General features: G+C 33.9%; 3 protein-coding genes and 1 pseudogene across 3 annotated transcripts; 1 reads left to right on the top strand and 3 right to left on the bottom strand.

The window, feature by feature from the left end:
* Positions 1 to 2,066: 2,066 nt before the first annotated feature.
* On the bottom strand, positions 2,067 to 6,740 carry LOC132286456 (cysteine desulfurase, mitochondrial-like; annotated as a pseudogene).
* A 341-nt stretch (positions 6,741 to 7,081) lies between these two features.
* On the top strand, positions 7,082 to 10,257 carry LOC132283929 (spore wall protein 2-like). Its single transcript, XM_059785972.1, has 2 exons — positions 7,082 to 7,182; positions 8,441 to 10,257. Exon 2 carries the CDS (start codon positions 8,499 to 8,501, stop codon positions 10,092 to 10,094), a length of 1,596 nt encoding a protein of 531 aa, XP_059641955.1. The 5' UTR covers positions 7,082 to 7,182; positions 8,441 to 8,498; the 3' UTR covers positions 10,095 to 10,257.
* A 2,183-nt stretch (positions 10,258 to 12,440) lies between these two features.
* On the bottom strand, positions 12,441 to 15,734 carry LOC132286348 (cytochrome c oxidase subunit 6a, mitochondrial-like). The gene is made up of 4 exons (XM_059788671.1): positions 15,469 to 15,734; positions 15,047 to 15,153; positions 14,754 to 14,796; positions 12,441 to 13,012 (listed from the first exon to the last, which is right to left on the bottom strand). The coding sequence occupies exons 1-4, from the start codon at positions 15,575 to 15,577 to the stop codon at positions 12,981 to 12,983; spliced, it is 291 nt and encodes a 96-aa protein (XP_059644654.1). The 5' UTR covers positions 15,578 to 15,734; the 3' UTR covers positions 12,441 to 12,980.
* A 4,350-nt stretch (positions 15,735 to 20,084) lies between these two features.
* On the bottom strand, positions 20,085 to 21,671 carry LOC132285053 (uncharacterized). The gene has a single exon (XM_059787219.1). The coding sequence runs from the start codon at positions 21,500 to 21,502 to the stop codon at positions 20,456 to 20,458; it is 1,047 nt and encodes a 348-aa protein (XP_059643202.1). The 5' UTR covers positions 21,503 to 21,671; the 3' UTR covers positions 20,085 to 20,455.
* Positions 21,672 to 23,036: the final 1,365 nt, after the last annotated feature.

The raw sequence follows: 23,036 nt of genomic DNA, 5'->3' as shown, positions 1-23,036 counted from the left end.
TATGTATTGGTACAGTTCAGTATCCAAATATAAATTTATTTGAGATTTTAATGTTTTGTAATAATTGACTAATTATATAGATTTTAGAGTTGTGGAAGTTAATTTTTTTAACGTGTTAGAAAAATATATTGATGCTATATGCAATTCATACATGATACATGTTTTAAAAAGTTGTGATAACAATAATTTGATCTTTCCAACTTATGTATTGTATGCTGTTACAAAAAGTACGTGATGGAATATACAAATCTTCCTACATATATGTTGAAAGTATTTATGGTTCTTATTATTAATTTACGAATTATGAAATTGAGTTGTGAAAGTTAATTTTTTTTAATTGTGTTAGGAAAATATGTTGATACTATATGCAATTTATACATGATAAATGTTTTAAAAAGTTGTGATAATAATAATTTGATGTGAAAGTTAATTTTTTTTAACGTTTTAGGAAAATATGTTGATACTATATGCAATTCATATATGATACACGTTAAAATAAAGTTGTGATAATAATAATTTGACCTTTCCAACTTTAGTATTGTATGTTATTACAAAAAGTAGGTAATAGAATATACAAATCTTCCTACATATATATTGAAAGTATTTGTGATTCTTATTATTAATTTAGGAACTGTGAAATTGAGTTGTGGAAGTTAATTTTTTTAACGTGTTAAAAAAATATGTTGATGCAATATGCAATTCATACATGATACATGTTTAAATAAGTTGTGAGCATAATAAATTGATCTGTATGCTGTTAGAAAAAGTAGGTGATGAATCCAACTTTTAAATTTTTTAATTACCAATAATCACTACTGGATTGCCGTCATATAAAATAAATTTAATATATCATATGAATAAAGTTACATGAAATTCAAAATAACAACCTAATGCTTATAATAATCGGAGCTTCAGCTTCTCACGGTTCCGACTAGATCTCATTTTGTTTGTTTCAAAACGGACCTTTTTTGAACAGGGAGATCCTTTTGCTTATTTGTACGTCCTCAGTTCAACTTCTTCATTGGATAAGCCGACTTGCTCTGCTTTTTCACTGGATAATATGACTTGCTCTGCTTCTTCGCCGGATAATCTTACTCTGCTCCTTCTTGAAAATCTTTATGTTTATGTATAAGAAAACTCTCCTGATTGCCTTGTCTGGATTGTTACCAATGATCTTGGATGAGATTGTGTTTTGATATTTCAAATTTCAGAGAGTAATTTCTTATTTGATATTTCAGATTCAAAGTTTTGGGGGAAAGGTCAACTTTCCTTTTGGGAAAAAATTAAAAATTGAAACTCAAATACATAAGTATGTATAAATTATATGCATGAGACAAAGTGAAGTAAATAGAATTTTAACCCATTTGCCAACTCAGCAATTTACCCTCATTGGACAGTTTCCACTGAGAGGGAAATGGAGACGAGAAGAAGACCCATTATGGTGAGAGAGAAGATAGAAATAGAGAGATTAGATTCTTTTAACAGTGATCAGATGATGGGGTGTTTCATAAACGTTTCCTCCTCTGGTGCGTGATACAGTTAATATCTGCTATCACCCTATGATTAATGATTATAGTATTATACTTACATATATATATATATATATATATATATATATATATATATCACATTATAACTACAAAATTTCTTACAGACATGACCAAACATATATATATATATATCACATTATAACTACAAAATTTCTTACAGACATGACCAAACATGAGAGTTCCATACATTCAAATAGTACGAACGAGAGTGCCCATTCAAATCAATCAAACTATGCAATAATTACCCTCTTTTTGTGCGACCATCATTGAAGCGAGGGCCAAATAAAAAACAAAAGCGAAAAATATGATTCTGAAACATACATTTGAGTTGGAAGACGTAGTAACCAGCATCAATTAGTTAAAGTTCTGTCTTAAAGTTCTTTATTTTCTGTTCCTTTTGGTGCCCAGGAATCATTCATGGAAGTGTCTCCTACCTCAATCATACCTCAATCATCCGCCAAAGATAATAAACTACAACGAGCATGCAAAGATAGCAGTCAATTTATAAAAGAACAATACAAAAAATTAAAGCTGTTAAATTTATTTTCTTTGCAAATTATTCCTCTGCCTTATTGTTTTTAAACATATGCATAAATGATTTGAGTTCTTAACTAAGTCAAATAAATTCTTTTCAACAGGTGTTACACTCACGCTTTGAACATGCTTCCGCTCCGCTCCCATTTCCACCATTTATGACTTAATTTTGCCGCTTCAGCGCTCCCGCACTCAAATTCGCTCTCCCTTTATCTGTCTTGTGTTGTTGTGTATTTGCATATGCATACTGTCATAACAAGGAACTTCGAGAATTCAGATATTTTGGTCTCGTCTATACCTTTTACATGCATAAATATATATGAATTCCATAATTAAACATATGTTTAACCCCAAATAATAGAAGAAGTACACACCCAAGACGTAATCAGAAGGTGAAAGCCATCTATATTTTGTTTTTAAAGCATTTTTACCTGCGTTTTAAATGTTCATGAAATGTAACACTCCTGAAGTCAAAATTTTCACAGAAAACACAGACATGTCAATTTTATACATTCCTTATAATTTAAACGCATATATAATAAGGTTCTATTGTCTCTCCCCGTCTTTGAAGTTTCTATGACATGTTTGAGAATCCCTTCATACCAAGTCTAGCCAAAAGAAGGCATCCTACACAAATCATGCAAACCTGAGTATGCCATAGTAGCAAACAACATCATTGGACATCCAGCCACTTAACACGGATAAAAATACCAAAAAGAATAAAAATACAGCAGCATCCATAGCAGATCAAAAAAGACATCGCCCTACACCACTCAGGGAAGAATATGAACTCTCAAGTGAAGCAATCCCTCACCAAATTCATTTGCCCAAGAAAAAATAAATAAAATAAAATAAAATCCTCACCAAAGTCACCATATCATTCTTCTGGAAGAAAAGCCATCTTTCACTTCCACAATTCTATGAATCCAACAACCACGAGAATCCATCAAAGTTAAATTTTACATGCTTCCAAGGGCCATCTTTCACTTCCACAATTCTATGAATCCAACAACCACGAGAATCCATCAAAGTTAAATTTTACATGCTTCCAAGGGCCATCACTATTTTGCTTCTTGGGAACGCAAAGAAGAAACCAACATCCAATCAATGAAAAATGAAAAACCTCGCAAATTGTTTGAGAATTAGCCTAAATAGATACACAACTTAATTCTATGCTACAAAATATCAATTCCCCCAAAAAACAAATAAACTATTTCAGCGTTTCCATCCATTCCACCCACAACAAACAGGAGAGGAGGCTAAACTTGTGCCTGTACTAGACTTGCTCAAACCATAACTTATTTCTAACATAAAATTGATATCCCAAAGAGCAACCAATGCATCCAATCATATCAAAAAGTTTGACAAAAAGCACAAGCAACATCACAATGAATAGGACTTCATTTCCTATAAAGGAAGAAACTCGAGGAAAAGATTAATTAATAACCCAGAAAAAGGTTTCCATGTGAGGTTTCCATTAACTTGCAGAGTTGGGACTTTCATTTATCTAAACATCCATTGAGGCCCCCTATAGAATAGTAATAGGCAGGGTAGTCCTGCTCTGCTGGTATGCTATATTGCAGGACCTGTTAATTTTGGTGGCTGGGGTTGGTTGCTCATGGCATTGTGGCCCCTGTAGCCTTTTATTGGTTTTTGATAGCACTTTGTGATGGCACTTGTATATACATTAATGTAAAAATTCATTTCCCCTGGTGAAAAAAAAAATGTGAGGTTTCCATTAGGGTGGTCTAGCACCTTACTTAAAACAGAGGAAAGTATACATCAATAAGACAAAATAAGAGGGGAAAATACATCTCCTTACCCATTTAGATTCTAAGAGGGAAGCAAGGCCATAATGCTATGTGAGACCATTGAACAACACAAAACCTATTACAAATCCCACATAAACAGAACCATGGATTTTCATTGACATTTTAAATACAATAAATAAATATTTAAATAAGTAAATGATAATAATTCAAGTCCCAATTGAATGGAGATGAGGAAGCAAAAAATTAAGAAATGGAGTCATTTTTGGGTCTTGAAAGATGATAAATATGAGGAAATTAAAACCAAGAATTTGTACCCACCAATGGCTTTCCCAAAAGCTTATGCTATAGTATTACACATGAGAAAAGTCCTGAATGTCAAACAGTCATGAATGTTAATAGTCCTTTCTATCTATACTTTTGTATTTGGAGTAAAGTTACAATAATGATTAAATGATACTAGTTATTATTCTAATGTCTTGTATTTTATTTGGTTTTATAACTCTGCAACATTGTTCTTTTATAGTTTATTAGTTATGAGTTATGATTTGTGTTTTTTTTTCATTGTGAGGTTGATGAAAAATAGTAGCACTCAGTAATTTTTAAAGTACTACATCATATATATATATATATATATACACTATTCGCCGTGTCCCCGCCGTATCCGTGTCCTAATTTTTTTGGATTTGCCGTGTCGCCATGTCGGTGTCGTGTCCCGTATCCGTGTCCATGCTTCTTAGCATTTTAGTAATTAAGTTCTGTAAAAAGTATCATCCCTTCAAAAAATGACCATTCCTACGTTGATATATCCCTCAAGCTCAAATTTAGCCGAAGTCCCTGTAATTAAGCTAGATTTTAGCCTAGATTCTCCTTTCTTCAAAGGAACATCTCACTTTACCATGTGACTCACATTTGCCACTGAATTGCAAGAATTGTCTTCTATCCTATATATCCTAAAAAGTATATTGGAGTTGCAGCTTTGTCAATCAAATATATACATGTACATATCTAAATAAAATGCTCACACACATATTATATCCTTCTGTGATGTCGTTATTTATGCAACAGAGTTAACTACGGTTATATAATTTAAAGTTACAAATTTCATGTTAAATTTTAGAATAGCGTGATTACTTCTTGTAAAGGAATGTTTTGAGCCGGCTCCTCTTTGGAGGGAGCCTCGTATATCACACATTTTCATATAAAACTGTACTGCTGAATCACTGTTTTACTTTTACACGTTTTTCCTGCTAAAACTGTACTTCGGAGTTCCAAATTGAAGATAAATTACCATGATTATTGTATCTTAGTATCTTATTAGATTATTCAGAAGTTATAGTTATATATAATAATAGCAATTAGATCAAAAAGGACATACAGATCATTCAATGCTGATATTAGTTATAGGAACAGAACCCCGTTCCATGTTACAACTACTAAATTTTGAAGAATCAGTGCTGATGATTTTAAGTTAATTCCCAAAATATATGCAATAATTACATTGAAATCCAATGACGAAGAAAGGGTATGCAGTATGCTCCACCACCTTTCCTCTACGGAATGATCTATTCCTATCCGAGGCTTTTTTTTTCAGTGTGTATAAACCTCCTGCTAGTGCCAGCCCTATGTACTAAAGATCATTCATCCACAAAAATACAAGTATCCAGGACTCACACATACACAAAGAGATATCATATGAGGAAGTACTGAGCAATCCAATTGGCAGTGCACAACAAACAAACGAGTAAAGCTCAACTATGCAGAACGAAATTTGAAGTCTGAAGAAGAAGAATAATGCTACAATTACCTTTGCCAAAATATCAAAAAATCCACATAGAGTACACAATAACCAGTGTAACCATTGAAACATCCCCCAATTGCAAAATTTAATAATAGAACAACAATTAAGAATTCTCAAAAATCATGCAAAAGAGTATCCTAAAAGAAAGAATGAACCTAACCTCATTGGTACTCCATATGGTTGGGCAGCTTGCTTCACAAACTTGCCTGCATGTATCGTCCCAGCCACAATCTTGCAAATCAGTGCTGTGACCATTGTATATTCTTAATATCTATCCCTTCCTTAACCATTTCGTATAATGGGCTCATTTCTCTCAACTTGTCAACCTGCCGCACTGTGAGCTCAACTGCCCGGTCAGTCTCTGCCTCTGTCGTGAACCTCCCAATCCCAAACCTAATTGAAGTGTGTGCCATGTCCTCATCCACTCCCAATGCCCTCAGCACATAAGAGGGCTCCAAGCTTGCACTTGTGCAAGCACTCCCACTCGAAACAGCCACCTCCTTCAATCCCATCAACAAACTCTCTCCCTCAACATAAGCAAATGACAAGTTCAAATTCCCGGCATACCGCCTTTCTGCACTCCCATTCACCACCACACCATCAAGCTTAGCTCTAATCCCACTCAGTAACCTCTCCTGCAACTTTGAAATCCTCTCCTCATCATACTCCATCTCTTTCGTGTCCACCTCGCACGCTGCCCCCATCCCTACAACCAACGGAGTCGGGACCGTCCCTCTTCGAATCCCCCTCTCCTGCCCTCCCCCATTCATTTGGGGCTCAACCCTAATCCTCAAAGGGAATGGGGGTTGCCGAACCGGGATATGTAAAAGGGAAGCACGGCGTCGAGAACCCTGGGGTCCACCGGGGTAGTCGCCCGAACGTCCAGATAAAGCGGCCTCCCGGAGATCCTCACGCCTTTCATCGAAATTTCGTCATATGTTTCCGTCGCGTACAGCGGAGACACGGCGGCGACGGCGGTGGAGGGGGAGCAGAAGGTGGAGGTTTTGAGCGAGGTTTGGCGGAGCGCGGAAGCCAGAAGCTTCGAGGACATGATTGGATACGTTTGTGGTTAAGTGGTCCGCTGTAGCGTGGTGAAGGCGTGAAGTAATTTTAGAGAGAGAAAACGATATAGAGTGGGGTTCCTCCTTAAGGTGAAACGTGTCACGGTAAAAGCTAGTGGGATTAAAAACGAAAAATGATTGATTCATGTGTTTTACTGGAAATTAAATGATTGATTAATGTGAAAGTTGACGTAAAACAGCGACTATGGGATTATTACGACAATATTTAAGAGAGAGGATAAGGAAATTGAAATGGACGTGGGAATTGAAGGGGGTGTCGACAAGAAGAAGGAAATGGTGGACACAGACGTATCAACCTTCGCTCTCTGTGACCTACCTGTGTTTGTGTATTTATAGAGGTCCACTATATACGCCCCTCAACAACAACATAGTTTCCCAATTAAATCTGCAATAGAGTATGCAGGTCTGATCATCCATTATTTCAGGTTCTGGGACTGCAATACAAGGTAAGAATTTTTGCAGCTATCGACTTTACATGAATTTAACGATTTTTCATTTACCGAAAATAAATAGTGTAACTATTGTTTGCTTTTAAGTTCTTTTCTTAACAATTTTGATCCAACAACATTGCTTTGTTCAGGATTTTTTTAGTCTCTAGAGATATTCAACAATGTGAATAAACATGATGACAATTCACAAACCAAAAAATATATATATATACAATTTTATGATAACAAAAATTAATAAAATTATAAAATATTTTAAATTATAAAATAATAGAAATTGATTTTGATAAATTTGGTTCAATATTTTAACAGATTCTTTGTTACGATAAAATGTAATATAATTTTTTTTTTTTTGAGGGAGTGACATAGTGAAATTGTAAATTGTAACTAGGTGGAGAAAAGAAAATAAAAGAAAATTTTAAATGAGAGTGAAGGAAAAATATGTGAGGAAAAAAAAAAATTAATAAGAAACTTAGAAAAATATAAAAACTTTTATCAATTGTTAAATAGATATTTAATATTTATAGTTAGTGTAATGACAACAAGAAGAAATATATATGTAGGTGGAGCTGATGTAGTGTGAAAAGACAAAAAAAGTGACAGAAGGATAAAAATATTTGGGGCCCACTATTATATTTATTTGTTGGTTGACAATAAAAGAAAAAAAAAATTTTAGGTAAGTTATAATATATAAAGAAAAAAATATTGGATCCTCAAAAAAATGATAATAATCTTTTAGACCCACTATCAAATATTTTTACTAGTTGAGATTTAATAATTGAAGGAAATAAATATTATAAGAAAGTTCTAATTTATATGAATAAATAAAAAATTTTGAAGTCTTTTTATTGGTTGGGGTGCCTAACTCGCCTAAGGTTCCAACCGGCCCTGGCTTTGGTATCCTCTAACCTTATATGAATAAAAATATTTCCTTTTAAGTCACCCGATCATGAATAATAATAAAAAAAAAAAAAAAAAAATGAAAGAGAATAGGAATAAAAATTACAGATACGCACTATATATAAAGATATAAATTTTGAGCTCCAGAGCTTACAAATAATGGGTAAGAACGTGAAGAAAAGCAAAAGGCTTGGTTTCAAGGTACTTGATTGAAGTATTTTCATCCATCGGTTGCATGAAGATTTATCATTTATATTTTTATATTATTTGTTTCTCTTCGGTGTGAATTTTCAGAACTGGAGTAACTTTATTGAATTTATTATTATTATTTTCTTTTTCTTGAATGGAATAATTGAAGGGTTAGATTTTGCAAGAAGTGGTTGACTCATACAAGTTAAAATTTGAGGGAATCCATCATGTCACCTCCAAAAAACCAGAAATCTCAAGGTTTCAAGGTAAAGCATGCTCTGCAGATATGTCTATTGCTCGGTATTTGCATCTGGCTGCTTCATCAAGTCCATGATAAGAGAGCAGCATCAACGAAAATTTCAGAGGACGTCAAGTTAGGGAGAAAGTACCTCGATGATGATCCTCAGGAGGAAACAACCATTGATGATGATAGACTCAAGGAGGTGAAAGAAGAAGAAGAAAGCAAATCCTTTGATGAGAAAAGCAATCCTGAAGAAGGCGATAGTGAAGGAAAGGGGCGCGGAGATGATGAATCAACTGAACGTGATCAAGAGAGAGTGAGAGATGAAGGTGAGCATGGAGGGGATTCTGTAGATGGAGATAAGGAGATTGAAAAGAGCATAGATAATGAAGTCAAAGAGGAGGATAGGGAAGATAACAAAGAAAAAGATGAAGATGGCAAAGAGAAAGAGAACGACAACGGTGAGAGTGGAACAGAGGAGGGTGAAGAGATAAAGGAGAGGCAGAGTGGAGAGGAAAGTGAAAGTAACAAAGAGAGAGAGAGTGTAGAAGATGGCAAACAGAGAGAGAACGAGAACAGTGAGAGTAGAACAGAGGAGGGTGAAGAGATAAAGGAGAGGCAGAGTGGAGAGGAAAGTGAAAGTAACAGAGAGAGAGAAATTGTAGACAAGGAAATCATAGAAGAGAAGGAAGAAAACAAAGAGGTTCAAAATGAAGAGAACAAAGAGAAAGAAAGTGAAGTGAAGGAAATTGAGGAAAAGGATGAGAGTAGAGGCTCAGAAAGCGAAGGAAAAGAGAAGGAAATTGAGGAAAAGGATGATAGTAGAGGCTCAGAGAGAGGAAAAGAGAATAAAGAGATGGATGGCGAAGGTGAAAAAATAGAGAAGGTAAGTACGATTGAAGATGCAGGGAAATCAAGCGGTAAAGAAGAGAATAATACAAACAAGTTTCTGAATGTGACAGACTCTAATGAGAAAGAAAGTGAAGCAGTTGAACACAACAATTCTTCAGAAGTGATGATCAATGAAGAGAAAGGGAACGAGACCAGTTTACTAGAGACAGAGAATGGCTCCCATCCGAATACAACAGTAACAGAAGATTTCAATGAGCAGCAGCAAGTGGAGAGTGACCATACAACAAGTGACGGACAAACTCCCAGTTCATCCTCACAACATGGAGAGACAACTGATTCTTCTCCGGGAGATGACATGCAGACAACAAGAAGTGAGAATATAAACACCACGAATGATGAACCCGTGGATTCTGATTCTTCTAATGTTATCGAATCTGTTGTTTCAGATGAGCAGAATGTCAACTCCAATACACCTGCAGGGACAGAGAACAGTTCCGAATCTTCAGCCACAGTTCAGAACAAGTTCGATACTGATTCTGGAGCAGGAACAGAAGAAAAGGTAGCATTCTCTAACGAAAACAACAATGCAGATGAAAGTCGAAACGAATCTGTTAATTCTTCAGCTTCCCAAGATGAGACGATTGATGCCACCCAAAATGATCCAGTAGATTCTTCTCCAGATGCCAAAACTGAAGGAAACAACAATCAAGACGCAGTTGCAAAGAAGTGACATCTCTAAAGAGTTCGTTATTTAGGTCGGTCTCATTTGATGGCCATTAATATTCATCAATGTTATTGTTGTCTACCTTTTCTTTCTTGTCCCATTTTTATTATCAAAGTCATTGTCCTGTTCTAATGAGGCTATTATTATTCATCCAAGTCATTGTTCTGTACGTTTTCTTCTTGTCCGGTTATTCCAGGAAGTATAGAAGCAAATATATGGTGACTATATATATAACCTTTTGTGCATTTTATAATATAGTATAATCAAATACAGTATTCTTTTTTTATTAAATTAAGTATAATCTAATATTCCTAAATTATTTACAGCATTTGATTAAACTTCAACAACTAAAATGAAAATCTGTCAACGGCTTAACGGATGGCGTTCAAAGAAAAATGTTGCCTCGGCCTAAATAAATAATACCACCTGTTAGTGAAGGGTCAGTTTGGAGATCTAATTTTAAGAGAGCAGAAAATGAACAAAGTGAAGTGGGAAAATTAGAATTAAACCTGAGTTATAGGTAAAACAAACAAAAAGACACAATTAAAGAATCAAGGCACGCTAAGGTTTGGCTTGCTGGAGTCGAGCCGTAGTACGCAAGGCTAGGCACAAGTCTGAGTGAAGCATAAGCATGGGGTTGCATCGAACATGCTATAAGTATAATATGACATGGGGTGCAAGATCACACAAGTCTTAGCTATTACAGGTTGCAACTGAACTAATACCAACCAAATACCACAATTTTGCAAAGTTAGCATGCTTGTGTAAAGCAACAATTTAAACCAAAGGGCATCTACCCCAATGGTATAACCTCCCTATCCTCAAAGAGAAGGGGGAGGGGTTCGAGCCCTAGTGTGGGCATAAAAAGTGTGTGAGTGGGAGTGTGTATTTCTAAGCAACAATTTACAGCAGCAGCAATTAATATAAAGCCATGGCCCAAAAGTAAGGGAAAAGAAAAAACAATAAATCAAGAAAACCACAGCTAAATTAAGTAAAAGATTTGCAGTACTGAAAATCTGGAATCGTGTGATTACCATTTACAAGCAAAATAAGGGAAAACAACAAGGAGAAAAATTATTGTAGAAAACAGGATTCTCTGACGAGAAAAAGGATAGGGGGAAAAGGAGGAAAGAGCAGAGAGAAGACTTCTGCCTGGCGGGGAAAGAAAGAGAAACTAGTGTTTTATAGGAAATTAGGGTTTGAAACAGACAAGATGAGTAGGAGGAGAGGACGAAGAGAGACCTCATCTGAGACTCTGAGAGGGTTCTTCACTGCCTATCACTGAAGACTGCTGAACATTTTGCATTTTTTTTCATTCAACTGAAGTTGGTCGTTTATCTCATTCTGAATGAAAGTCTTAGCCATCTACGTTGATAAAGTTTTGCTCTCAGACAATAGATAAAGAAACATTAAAATATGAAGAAAACAAAAGGGAAGGAAGCATAATCAGGTGCGTCTTTTTATATCTTCAAAGTTCAACCTCGAGCTAGGGGTTCGGTAGACTGTTTATACCTCAATCTCCCAAGATAAATCATAAAGAGCAATTCTTCTTCTTCCGTGATAGGTAAGACAAACTCCCAATATAAATCATAAAGCAATTCTTCTTCTTCTTCTGTCATAAAGCAATTCTGACAAACAACTAAAACACACATAACTATTGCCCTCAGTAGAGACCTCGAACTCTCATGTTGAAGGAACAAAAAATGCAACTTAACTACTTAAGGGTCCGTAGACACTTTTTTTTTTTTTCCTTTGCCTCTCTTGAAACCAAGACTCAGAGTTTGGGGGTTAAGACTCAAAGCCACTAAGACAAAAAGACAAACTAGTGTGCTCGGTAGACTGTTTATACCTCAAAATCTAAACATAAATCATAAAACATGTTACAGTTCATAAAAAGAGCAATGTTCTAGTTACAGGAGGGGAAAGAAAATTAACTTAGTTTGACAACACAATTCACAAATTTATATTATCAAAACAGGTCAAGGAAAATGTATAGATCGCTCATTGTAGTTCTACCAATTTATATATATATATATATATATCAAAGAGGAGACAACCCCATTTTGATTCCTATTCCCAATATCCCATCAGCGAACAACCTATCAATGAACATTATACATAATATTGCCAAAAAACCATCAATCACACAGCAGCCACATTATTCAAAGATAGACAGGTAATGTAAAGAACACCTCAACCATACATACTGAAACCAACAATACATACACACACAAATGTGAATATTGGGCTAGAAAAAGGACATCCCAAACTATCCATGAAATCTTATTTGGCAGCAACCATAATATGAGAAACAAAGTGAGAAGATGAAAAACATAGAAAAAGAATGCCCCAAACTATTCAGGAAATTATATTTCGCAGCAATCATAGTATGAAAAACAAAGTGACAGAATAGGAAACATGGAAGGATGAACAACCTGCAACATAAAGTCCCAAAACAAGGGTTCCATAAAGTACAATGGCAATGGGTTCCGTTCCTTTGTCAAGGAACGAGTGAGAGATCTACTTTCTGTAATAAAGGGCTCAATGGGAGGGTTTTGTACTTCTACATGATCTGATTACAAACAACTGATCTCCCCTCTTCGCTGCTAGAAACCTTGTGTTTATAATACTTTATACAATGATACGAACTACCCACTTTTCCTACCTAATAGTAAAGCATGTTCCACTTCTATACAACTACACCACTTCACTTACAAAATATTAGAACACAAAACTACAACATACCTACCTCATAATTGCTTTCAAAGTCCACTTCAGATGTACACAATGCAAAACATACATAGAGAACTTCAAGGTGGCTAAAAAGACATCACACGATCGACTAACAATCATCAATCCTAGCTTTACTCCCACGATGTTGTCTCTCAAGGTTCAGTGTTTCTTCTCAAAAAGGCCGTTGGGACCTGAACATCATAACATAGGATTCATCAAATAAACAAATCAGTTTCTTCATATTGTAGGGCATTGAGAATCTGTCTGAAAATGTACCGACACTTGATAAAACAAAAGGATGATGCATGGAAGTATAATTTCATCCCCAAAAGAACTTACAATACTTGAAAAATTGAAGCATGAATATGCTGCATGCAAGGGGGGAAACTAAATGCAAGAAAAGCATTATTTGTTAAAACTAGCATCAGATTTCAACAAAATAACAAATAATCTGAAAGACTTCAGCAATTAAGTTCCAAGCAAGTCCTCATGTCATCAGTGAAAGCCTTTAACCAGCTTCTTCCTATATAAGGACTGCTTTACAGAATAAGATCTGGATATTCTGCAACATCTCAATGACATTTTTTACTTTTTCAGATAAAAAGTTTCACTATTCTGACAAAAATCCGCTATCACAACCATATCTACAACAAAACCAAGAAAGTAACACCAGCACTCATTCCCCCACCCACATAATTTCTTCATTCCATTATCACAATTTAGAAAAGGATGGGACCTTGAAATTTTTTGGTCCTCAACCCTAAGAGCTTGTTATGGCTCAATTATTGAAGCAAAATGACCTGGCTTCTTTGTACTTGGAGGGGTGAGATGGTGCTGACAAATAACCCCAGGTTCTAAGATAAAAAATTGCAAAGCAGCTGGCATCTGATATTTCTATCGTAAAACGACCCAACATCGCAATCAAGACAGAGCTACCAATTTTGTGGTCAGAGGACTCTTCATCACAACTAAGTGTTTTTATGGTAGATCCCTTGTATCAAAACAAGTTTGATTGGATCTTTTATAAGCAAACCAGTTGCTTTTCCTTTTATTTTCCCAACATTTCTCTATTTTCTTTATGCACTACAAGGGTTAAAAGTAAAAAAAAACCAGTAAAATACATACAAGAATATGTTCTAAATTGTACTCTCATGGAGCAACCAAATTGTAGTCTTACAATAACAAGTGAATAATGTTAAAAGAAAAACGCATATGCATAATTGTGTGATGTATACTACTATACTATTACCATATCTTTCCCTTTACAATTTTATTTCGTTGCATGCTTGATTTGTGAAGTTCGTGTATACATGCCATCTTCTTTGTTTTTTTATTAAAGGAGGGACATTTAAGAGGCTAGACATGTAAGGCTATTGCTTAGAGTGTGGTCTGTGTGGACATTGGACAAACCCCTATTATAAAGCTTTTGTGATCTACTCTTCTGGCGTCAGCTAAGTTTTCAAATTATAAAGTTTATATTTAAGTTATAGACATGTCCAAAATCTGTTATATAATGTGACCGAAAATGTCCAAGTGTAAATTTTTACATAGACATCGACATGAATAAGGTCAGCATTATCAGTCCAGAAATAGGCATAAAAGTTGAAATATGAGGAATGAAATGATGCTTTAAACTAGAAAATCCATAAAATTTGCCAGCTAACAGACATTACAACCAGGAAATCGTATTAAAAAAATTAAAAATCTCGGTTGTTTTCCTTTTTCAGGTAAAATACTTTCTTATCTCTTTTTCAGTATCAGAGGGGCGAAGAAAACTAAAAAAATTAAAATTAAAAAAAAAACAAAAAACAAAAAACAAAAAAAAGAAAAAGAAAAAGGCAAAAAAGCATAGACAAAACCTTTAGTCCAAAAACCATTAGTAACATAGTTACAAAACCAAATAAACACTTGATTCAAGACTTCAAAACATACCCCATGGAAACTCCTTGTTGCGAGTATGCAGATATGGGTATGGCTGCATTCAGAGTGAACAAATATGAGAAATGAAGAACAAAAACAAGTATTTCCACAAGGTGAAATCAAATAAGGAATTAGCTTCAGAGATTCATTGAGGAAAAGATAGGTGATGAAAACTCGTTTCCCAACTTTTGTGCTTGCCTCGTGTATTATAAACTTTGAGAGAGTTCACATAATGTGAAATTATCATTAATTGAAGAAATTTAGATGAACCAATATATATATATATATATATATATATATCTTACAGGAGGCTCTTCGTAGTGGGGATGACCCTTGGAAAGAGTATAGATCCCATAAACAGTGCACGCGGCAATGCCTGCATGAGTAATCTTTTCCCACTTTTCCGCTTCATCTGATAAGAAGAGAATTACCAATCAAAAACCTTTTAATCAATGAGATTATATGGATTAAGCCGTGTAGCAACCATAATCGTGAATCAAACTAAATGTGGGAAATATATATACATATATATATGCAGTAATTAGATATCCAATCAAAGAATCGTACTTGTGCATAAAACAAAGCTCAAAAAATTTAGTCAAAATTCATAGTTGTTCTAATCAAAATCGTATTCGAATCACACAATAAGATAGGCAATTGATATCAGATTTAGAATATATAGACTTTAAAACTTCAGAGACAGGAATATAAGAGAGAATGTTCATACAAGCGTCATCATGGCGGGAAGAGGATGCGAAGGTTCGCTTGGAAGCCGGAGACTGTGAACCACCGCGGACGGCCGTTCGGGTTACAGATCTCAACATCGCCGTCGCCATTGTCCTGTGTGTGTAAATCACACGTCTCTCTCCTCTCTCCCAGTCTCTCCCGAATGGAGGTGTTCAAATATGGAAGAAATAAGATACATTTGCTTCGTATGAGGTACAGAATAATTAGAGACTTGCCCAAGAGTGTGATTAGAATTTGGAAGGAACTTCAACATTCTAAAAGCTTCGAGTAGCAACTTCCCCAGAAAGTCCCTCACGAGCCATGTCAATTTTTTTTTTTTTTAACACTTACTCAAGTAATTTTATATATTTGGAAACCAAAAAAAAAAAAAGTAATTTTATATATCTAAGCCCTAATTTGGTTTTTAGTTTTCAATGTTTAAATTTGAGTAATGTTGCGGTGAGGTTTTAATTGTCATTAATACTCTTTTAAATTAATATTTTTGAAAAAAAAATAATGAAAAGGTCATATTGACTGCTCCACTTTTATACAATAGCATCCCCCAATCTTAAAGAAAATAAAACTTTTAACCATAATTTTATAATTAAACTATTAATCTTATAGAAAATGACACTTTTAATCATAACTTTATAATTAAATTTTTTTTTTTTTTTCTAATATCACAATTATCTTTTTAGATCTTTAGAGAATTATCTTTTCAATTCCTCTCTCCAATATCTAATATTTTTGTTCTCTCTCATTTTTCGAATCCTTGCCTTCATGCTAAGAATGGTAATGGTTTTTTCTTTGTTTTCATGTTGCAAGTTTTGAGTTTGAATTTTTTTAAAATTAATTGAGAATGTTTTGAATATTAAATTTCACCTAATTGATGATTAAAGTCCGACAATAAAATCACAAGAACATAAATTTTGTGAAAGGAATAAAAAAAATATAATAATAATAAAATAAAAAACTGTTCATTGCTTTGAATAGTAAGAAATGGTGCTTGATACGATCATCTCTATGGTAAAAAGAGTCCTCAATGGCCATGCATACCACTTGGCTATTAAGAAGGAAAAAAAAAAAATTCCGATGTTGGTGGGTAAGTTGAGATGTTAATTTTTTTTTTGGAAAGTCTTTTTTTTTTTTTTTTTTTAGTTGAGATGTTAATTTGCTCAAGTCTATATTATGTTGTTTCTTAAACTCTTTTAAACCGGTCTTGTCATAATTTATTTTAATTCTATGCAATTTTTTATTTTTTATTTTGGTGAAAAGGTAACTAATTTCTGATGCATGTTGTTTCTGTTTAATAAATGATATTTTTTTGTTTAAAAAAAAAAAAAGTAATATAAGAAGTAAAGAAGGTTAAAAAAATAATTAAAAAAATAAAATAAAAAGGGTTAGTTATGGTATTATAAAATAATGGGTGCAGCTGAGGGTCTTTTTATTTTCTTTTAAAAAATTTATAAGAAGTAAAGAAGGTTAAAAAAATAAAATAAAAAGGGATAGTTATGGTATCATAAAATAATGGGTGTAGCTTAGCGTCTTTTTATTTTTTAAAAAAAATTAAAAAATGTATAGTCTAATCATATAAAAGTAAAGTGTGAATATAGCCTCCCCAAAATAATAATGCAAAATTTACAAAGTCACGTAGTCAATATTTAAAACTGATCTCATTGTAAAAATCAATTCAAAATATTATAAAATAAAATTATAGGAGACATTTAAAATAGTTTAATAACACTAATGAAGTCAAGAGAAGAAAAATGTAGAAGTTGGACTAATTTGTGTAATCATATTGTAAATGAATTTTAATACGAAAGTGTAGAATAATACTCACTTTCATAGTTTGTGCATAATCACCACATAAAGGCAAATAAATATTTGTTTATAATCATGATAAAAAGACAAATAGGTTATGACAATTGTCACAAGGTCAATCCCATGGTAGTATTACTGAATTTGAATTTAGTAGCCAATAAATATTTCAGAATGTAAGAATTTTTTAAAAAGGTTTTCTTATAAAATAATGAAGTTTGAAGAACTTCTCTACTCCAAAGAATGTATGAGACTTGACAGGTTTGATGAGAATGTAGAACATAAATTATTAATATAATTTGATATAGCTGTTACTAACAAAATTTAAAAATATATAATATTTTTGATAAAAAGAAACACATCTCATAAGTAGCTAGCCATTCCGAGGCAGCTGAAGATTTAAAAATATATAATATTTTCTTTACTTTTCTTTTTTGTTTTTTTTTAACTGTTCATCGTTGGGCTTCTTCATCTTGGGCCTCGATTCTTTCGGCCATTAAATAACTTTTATTTCAATTCTGGGCCCTCCTTGGGCCCAAATGTAACATTTTATTGTGTGTATATATATAAATATAAATATTGCTTCAATGAAAAAGAACTTCATATCATTTCTTTCGGATCTACAATTTTCAATTTATCTTACCCAAAGTTATCAAAATAGATTCGAATCTTAGTTCACGTTCGAAATTGGTTATCAAAAATACACTTGGACTAATTTTAAGTCCAATGTCCCAAAAGAATAAGCTGCCAATAATCATGGAAGATCCAATTCGTTGTACAAACTATATCTTATGTAGAGTGTAGTGCTTACTTACCTACTACACGGTTTAAAAAGGTTCTTAGATAATAAGTATTAGTTAACCAGGCCGGCGCTGACCTAAGGTGGTCGCCTAGGGCCTCAAGATTTATAGTTCCTCAAATTTTGCAGCCCATAGATGATGGACCTAAAAAAAAAAAATAAGACAATTGACTTAAAACTTGAAAAGGCCTCAAATTAGCCAATTTTAATATTTCATTGACAAAATTTAATATGAATCATATGATCATCTTATGCCTTTTGCCTTTTCTTTTCTCTTTATGCCATTTTCTTTAAAGTAGGCACACAACCTCATATATTTTTTCTCTGTTGGATAATAAAAAATTTATTTATATGTTTTCTGCCCTTTGAGTGGTCAAATGTCTCTTATACTTTATATATATTTTATATATGTGATCATCAGCCTAGCTACAAGCGGTTAAGTGCAAACCAAACACCAAGCATTCTTACTTCTGAAAAAAAATACAGAACACTCTTGGTTGTTGGCTCATCATAATCTTGTCTCGGATTTTCATTTTCCCATAACTGAACTCTTAGTCTCCTGTCTCTGTAGGCAGTAACTAATTCTCCAATTTTTACAAAGGTTTTTTTTTTTTTTTTCCTCCATGTAAATCATATTCTTTCTTTCTTTTTCTTTTTTTCTTTTTCTTTTTTTTTTTTTTTTTGTATTTGTGATTGATTGATTGATTTTTTCTATTCTAACTGATATAATATTATCTCTTTTTATGATCTCAATCTCATGAGGTATTTTTTTTCTGTAAATTATATTATTGCATATTGAGCCATTGAGGTAATTTAGATTTTCTTTCAGCAAAACATTTTTTTTTTTTAAAGTTTGGTTTTATTTTGATTGTGTTAGTGTCATTTAGATTTCAAGATATTCATTTTGATTGGGCATAAAAATTTGGTTCAAGAAATTTCACTTTGATTGGGCAAAAAAAACGTATTCCTATAAGGGAAATCATTGTGTTAAGATACATTTGTAATTCTTTAATTATTTCTTCCAAACTCTTTTAGGAAGTGTAGTAATTCTCTCATAAATTAGTAATTTTTTTAATAAAATTATTATTTCATAGATTATAATGCATAAAGTTGGAAGTTCTTATAGAATTATTGTTTGACAAATAAATTTGTTATAATACCGGTGTTCCAATTTAGCAATCTTTCACTTAAAGTCTTAAAAACAAATAATTAGAAAAACAAATCATTGCATTGAAGTAATATTTATATTTTATTTCAATTCAATTTTGTTGATTTGCTTGTAAATTAATTATTGGTTGGACCTGTGGTCACCCACAAAGAAAAAGAATACTCAATGATAACGTTTTAAATGTGTATCTTGAATTGTCTTGGACAGTTTTTTCTTATGTCACGCAATCCTCTTTGAAAAACAAAGGAATCTTATGTGAATTGATGTAGAAAGGAAGACTAAAATGGAGGGAGAAAGAAGCACAAATCTGTGTAGTCGGTCGGATGTGTTGTTGACAGACCCTACACGGCTACGACTAACCTAGAGAGTTGAAATGGGGTTATGGGCTGTGCTTTGTGGGTCTCATTGTCCAGTAGCAGAAGATTAAGACCCGTGTGTGGGTTGTGCCAGATCGAGAGATCACTACGAATTGTGAGAGAGACACAAATACAAAGTGACCCTACAAAATCCACTTTAAAGTCAGCACCGAGTAAATGAGACGATGCTACAAAACGACGACCACATTATAGACTACACATCTTCATCAATGCTACAATTATATAGAATTTTTTCAAGATTGCCGAAAATTTGTTGTTAACATTTTACTTTATCAAGTCACATGGGTTTTATAGATTACAAAGACGACTAGATAGATTACCGATTGAAACAAGAAGAATTTGTCCCATTATATTTTACTGGTTACGGTTCCATTACGGATTGTTTGGAGCTTTGTGATTCCTCTTTATTGTACAAGAAAAGGAAGGAAATTTTAAAATAAATATTTCGGGGGACATGGCGGTAAGAAGAAGAATAGCATTGACTAGAATTACATAAATTAGGAGAATACAAATTATTGGCTTTAATCTTATTATAAGGAATAAAATTCAAGATAAACAATATAAAAAAAAATAATTAAACAAACTAAAAGAATTAAGCCGGACCAGGAATAAACTATACATCTCCATTCCATCCATAATATAAAAATTACTAGTATTTACAATCAAAACTGTGTATTATGCATATGTCAAAATTTCTAAAAACAAAGTCTATTCACCAGACGGCAACCAGGAAAATCAGCAAGTTTTGGCACATTGTCAGTGCAGGTCCATCAACTGCTTCATTCTGCGGCGTTGATCATCATCACCACCTAGCCTCCAGTCTCAACTATCGAGCCTTCAAGAGACAGCAGTTCTTTGTATGATGAAAGTCAAACCAAGTGTCTTCATCTGGAAAAATACCATTTTCATTTTCAACGTGACAACCTAGCGAGTCCACCACATCTTCCGTGCTCCACCCCGCACGCAGCAATCTAAGTGACAAGCCCCGCACGTGCCACACCACACCCTTATTATGATGACGCTCACTGTGATGATGATCAAGCCCATCACCACCGTCCATCATCATCATCTCCCTAACTTCCTCTTCCTTCCACCCTCCATCTCTCAACGTCCAACACACCTCCTCCAAACACCCACCCAAATGCCCACTCCACCACCCGCGCGTGCTCCCACGCGCCTCCTCTCTCTCCACCATCTCCGTCCAGAACTCAATCCTCCTCGCCTCCGTCGCCGCCCACGCCGGCGCATTCGACAAATTCGGCAAACTGGGTCCCCTCCACGGGCCGTCCTTCAACCCGAAATCCACCTGTTGGAAGAATCCGGCGACGTCGAAACTTAACAACCTGACATCACCTCCCTCCACGTAAAACACCGGGTTTCCCGCCAAATTGGGCGTGGACGGAATGTAACAGTTCCGATATATCGGAACAAGAAATGGGGCTTTCTTCAAGAACGTTCTGGCCAATTTCACGGCCTGATCGACGCCGTTGGGTTTGTGACCCCAAGAATCGATCCAGAAATTGTGGTTTGAGACTTGTTTGCATATGCCCAATATTGGGAGGTGGGTTAGGATTTGGAGCTGTTGGTTTGAAGATGATCGCCAGTTGGGGAAGCCGAGGCCGACGGGGAGGCCTTCTTGGAGGATGGAGCGGAGGTCGGGAGGGAAGATGAAGTTGAAGGAGGACTCGATGGCGGAGAATTCGGAGTCGGTGAGGCCGAGGTCGATGGGTACGTTGCAGGTCTGGAGGTGGCCAATGACGTTCTTGGAGTAGGCTGCAAATGAGAAGCAGACTCGTCTGGGTTTTCTTGGGATGGTGCCGGTGGTGTTAGTGGTGGTGCTGAGGTTGGGAGTTTCTACTATTGTTGGTGCCATTAGTAGTAATTGATTGACTGCAGCACCGGCATGTATATATGTGTATATATATATATATATATATATATATAGAGAGAGAGAGAGAGAGAGAGAGAGAGGGAGGTGTGTGTATGTATGTGTATATATATATATATCTATATATATATAGAGAGAGAGAGAGGGAGGTGTGTGGACTGTGGGGGCTTATATCTGAAGATTGTGAACTGAAAAGCGTGTTATAAGGGGATGCAGTCTATCCTCCAAAACTGCTTGGACCGAAGAAGTCGGACGAGTAAAATCATAGAGAGAGAAACAGATTTTGACTGATAAACTAGTAGCCTTATATGTTCACTCCTTGCTTACGTCGCATGGATGCTTCCATCAAGAAATAAAGAGGATTTCATAGAATAAAGCGTTAGAGACGGCTTAACATTTTTTTTTTTTTCCTTCGAATTGAAAATTTTCTTTTATTTTTAGCGCGTGGCTTAGTTGTGAAGAATGAATCTTGTGTTCACTGTTCAGTTGAATAAAAAATACTTATGATTTGAGTTAAGTATTACAGTATTATTATTATTTTAGATAAATAATGACATTGTAATATAATGCAGTATTTCTTGTTGTTTATTTAATAAATAAAAAAATTCAACAAACCATATCCATGATTCCCTCAAACTATTATCGTTGTCGGTTTTTTGTTTTTTTTAAAGCGAACATACACACACTTTTTTGTCCACATCAGGGGTCGAACCCCTCCCTTCTTCTTTGAAGATGAGAAAGTTATACCATTGGACCAAAGGCCCTTTGGTGATGGGCTCTATTTTCAGGATAAGAGTTTGGTAACTAATCCAGACTCTATCATTGAAAAAAAAAAATTAGATTTTTGCAGATGTATTAATATATTAAAAGGAAATTTAAACATTATTTTTTATTAAATTAGATCATTAAGGGTGTGTTTGATTAGACGGAAAGTGAAAGTGGAGTGAAAGAAAGGAAAATCAAGTTTCCTGCGTGCATTTTGTTAGTAAGAAAAATTTTCAAGAAAGTTGTGGGAAAATATTATTTTATTAGTTTGGATAGAATGAAAAGAAAAAGAAAATGATTTGCTTACCAAAACTACTCTCATGATTTCAAATATTAAAAAATGAATTATCTTTATACCCAATTATTTATATTAATTTTTGGCAATTAAATAGTAAAATAATGGATTAATAATAATTATTATTATTATTGTTTATATTCATATTTAAATTAGACAAACTAAGGAGGACTGTATTTTAGTTGTAGTCTTTTTATTTACTATTTTCAATAATAATTATTTATATTTATATGTAAAATATAATTTATTTATCATAGCATACTCATGTTTTATCATAAAATAATGGATTAATAATAATTATTATTATTTATATTCATATTTAAATTATAAAAAAAAACTAAGGAGGACTGCATTTTTTTGCTAGATTTTTTTATTTTGTGTTTTCAATAGTAATTATTTATATTTATATATAGAATATAGTTCATTTATAATAACATACTCATATTTTATTGAATTATT

The sequence above is a fragment of the Cornus florida genome, unplaced genomic scaffold, assembly GCF_030987335.1.
Source record: "Cornus florida cultivar Cherokee Brave unplaced genomic scaffold, ASM3098733v1 CherokeeBrave_3.0.0_Hap2_Chr11, whole genome shotgun sequence".
NCBI classification, from domain to species: Eukaryota; Viridiplantae; Streptophyta; class Magnoliopsida; order Cornales; family Cornaceae; genus Cornus; species Cornus florida.
The sequence above is the reverse complement of the archived record's forward strand: the minus strand, read 5'-3'. Positions and strand labels throughout refer to the sequence as shown.

What these genes read in the sequence shown, in the direction of transcription:
- LOC132283929 (XM_059785972.1), top strand. Translation starts at nt 8,499, where the DNA reads ATGTCACCTCCAAAAAACCAGAAATCTCAAGGTTTCAAGGTAAAGCAT.
- LOC132286348 (XM_059788671.1), bottom strand. Translation starts at nt 15,577, where the DNA reads ATGGCGACGGCGATGTTGAGATCTGTAACCCGAACGGCCGTCCGCGGT. An exon ending in TTCCCGCCATGATGACGCTT is followed by an intron (nt 15,154 to 15,468) that starts GTATGAACATTC and finishes TCTTCTTATCAG; the next exon opens with ATGAAGCGGAAAAGTGGGAA. An exon ending in CAACAAGGAGTTTCCATGGG is followed by an intron (nt 13,013 to 14,753) that starts GTATGTTTTGAA and finishes TATGATGTTCAG; the next exon opens with GTCCCAACGGCCTTTTTGAG.
- LOC132285053 (XM_059787219.1), bottom strand. Translation starts at nt 21,502, where the DNA reads ATGGCACCAACAATAGTAGAAACTCCCAACCTCAGCACCACCACTAAC.